Consider the following 1,543-nt stretch of genomic DNA (forward strand, 5'->3'; position numbering starts at 1 on the left):
AGGAAGGAAGGAAGGAAGGAAGGAAGGAAGGAAGGAAGGAAGGAAGGAAGGAAGGAAAGAAAACCTGGTCTCTTTTCATCTACAATAAGCTAATAAGCAGCATTTTATGTCAGGTTATATCTGTGGCCCTGTCAAACCAAAGTCCCCAGACATCAAGCACAGGAAAATGTTCAACAGCAGTCAATTCACCCCAAAATATTTCCTGTTGACCGGTTTCCCTGGTCTGGAAGCATGGTACCCCTGGCTGATCTTCCCATTCTGTTTCACATATATTATAGGCATTGTGGGCAATACCCTCATTCTGGCTGTGATCAGAAAAAACAGTTCTCTGCACCAGCCGATGTTCTTGTTCCTGGCCATGCTGGCCTTCTCTGAGCTTGGTGTCTCTGCTTCGACCCTGCCCACTGTGCTCAGCATCTTTCTGCTCGGTGCCAATAAAATCTGCTTTGAAGCCTGCCTTTTTCAGATGTTCTCCATACATTCATTTTCCATCATGGAGTCAGGAGTTCTTCTAGCCATGTCTGTGGATCGCTTTGTCGCCATCTACAACCCACTCCGATACACCGTCATCCTGACTCTGCCCCGCATTGCTGGTATCAGTGTTATACTTGGATTGAAGAGTCTGTTGCTCATGTTCCCCTTGCCTTTTCTCCTAAAGCGTCTGCCTTTCTGCGGTCACAATGTGCTCTCCCATTCCTACTGTCTGCACTCAGATCTAATCCAACTTCCCTGTGGGGACACTCGTCCCAACAGCATTCTGGGGCTCTGCATCGTGACTTCCACTTTTGGGCTGGACTCACTGCTCATTGTTGTCTCTTATGTGCTGATCCTATACACGGTACTAAACATTACCTCTGGGGAGGGGCGGAGGAAAGCTCTCAATACCTGTGTGTCACATATGTGTGCAGTTCTTGTATACTATGTACCTATGATCAGCGTGGCTCTGGTGCATCGCTTCATGAAGCATGCTGTACCTGCTGTTCGCCTGCTCCTGGCCAACATCTATCTTCTGGTACCACCTATGCTCAATCCCATCATCTACAGTGCTAAGAACAAGCAGATTCGCCAGGGGTTAATACAACTCTTTCTTCAAAGAAAATATTAAAAGACTCTAGTCCACCAATTAGAGGCCCTCCCACACCAGTCATATCACCAAAAGCAGTATAGAAATAGAGAGCTGTTAGTTTACAATGCTAGAAAACTTGAAAGTATCTCGTGTTGATGAATACGTAGAGAACAAGCATTGCCATGCAGCGCATGCATCGATTAACTTGCTCGTTTGTTCACGTGTTCTTAATCCAGCAGTTCCGATGCTTAGACCTGGACTAAATTTATTGTCTGTTTCCTTATTATCGCAGATACTTAAATGCAAAAATCTCTCTAGCAATATTCAGGATAGTATATTTTGTTTTGCTCAAACAAAAAAAAAAAGGGGGGGGGGACTGTAGATGGCTCATCAGTTAAGAGCACGTGCTACTCTACTAAGAGACAAATGTTTAGTTGTCAGAACCCACCCAACTACCTGTAACTCCAACTCCAGAGA

The 1,543-nt window shown here is 45.2% G+C and overlaps 1 protein-coding gene across 1 annotated transcript; it reads left to right on the top strand.

The window, feature by feature from the left end:
- The first annotated feature begins 166 nt into the window (after positions 1-166).
- LOC110299338 (olfactory receptor 51I2-like) lies at positions 167-1,105 on the top strand. The gene has a single exon (XM_021169014.1). It carries the CDS (start codon positions 167-169, stop codon positions 1,103-1,105), a length of 939 nt encoding a protein of 312 aa, XP_021024673.1.
- Positions 1,106-1,543: the final 438 nt, after the last annotated feature.

The sequence above is a fragment of the Mus caroli genome, chromosome 7 (genome assembly GCF_900094665.2).
Source record: "Mus caroli chromosome 7, CAROLI_EIJ_v1.1, whole genome shotgun sequence".
NCBI classification, from domain to species: domain Eukaryota; kingdom Metazoa; phylum Chordata; class Mammalia; order Rodentia; family Muridae; genus Mus; species Mus caroli.

What these genes read in the sequence shown, in the direction of transcription:
- LOC110299338 (XM_021169014.1), top strand. Translation starts at nt 167, where the DNA reads ATGTTCAACAGCAGTCAATTCACCCCAAAATATTTCCTGTTGACCGGT.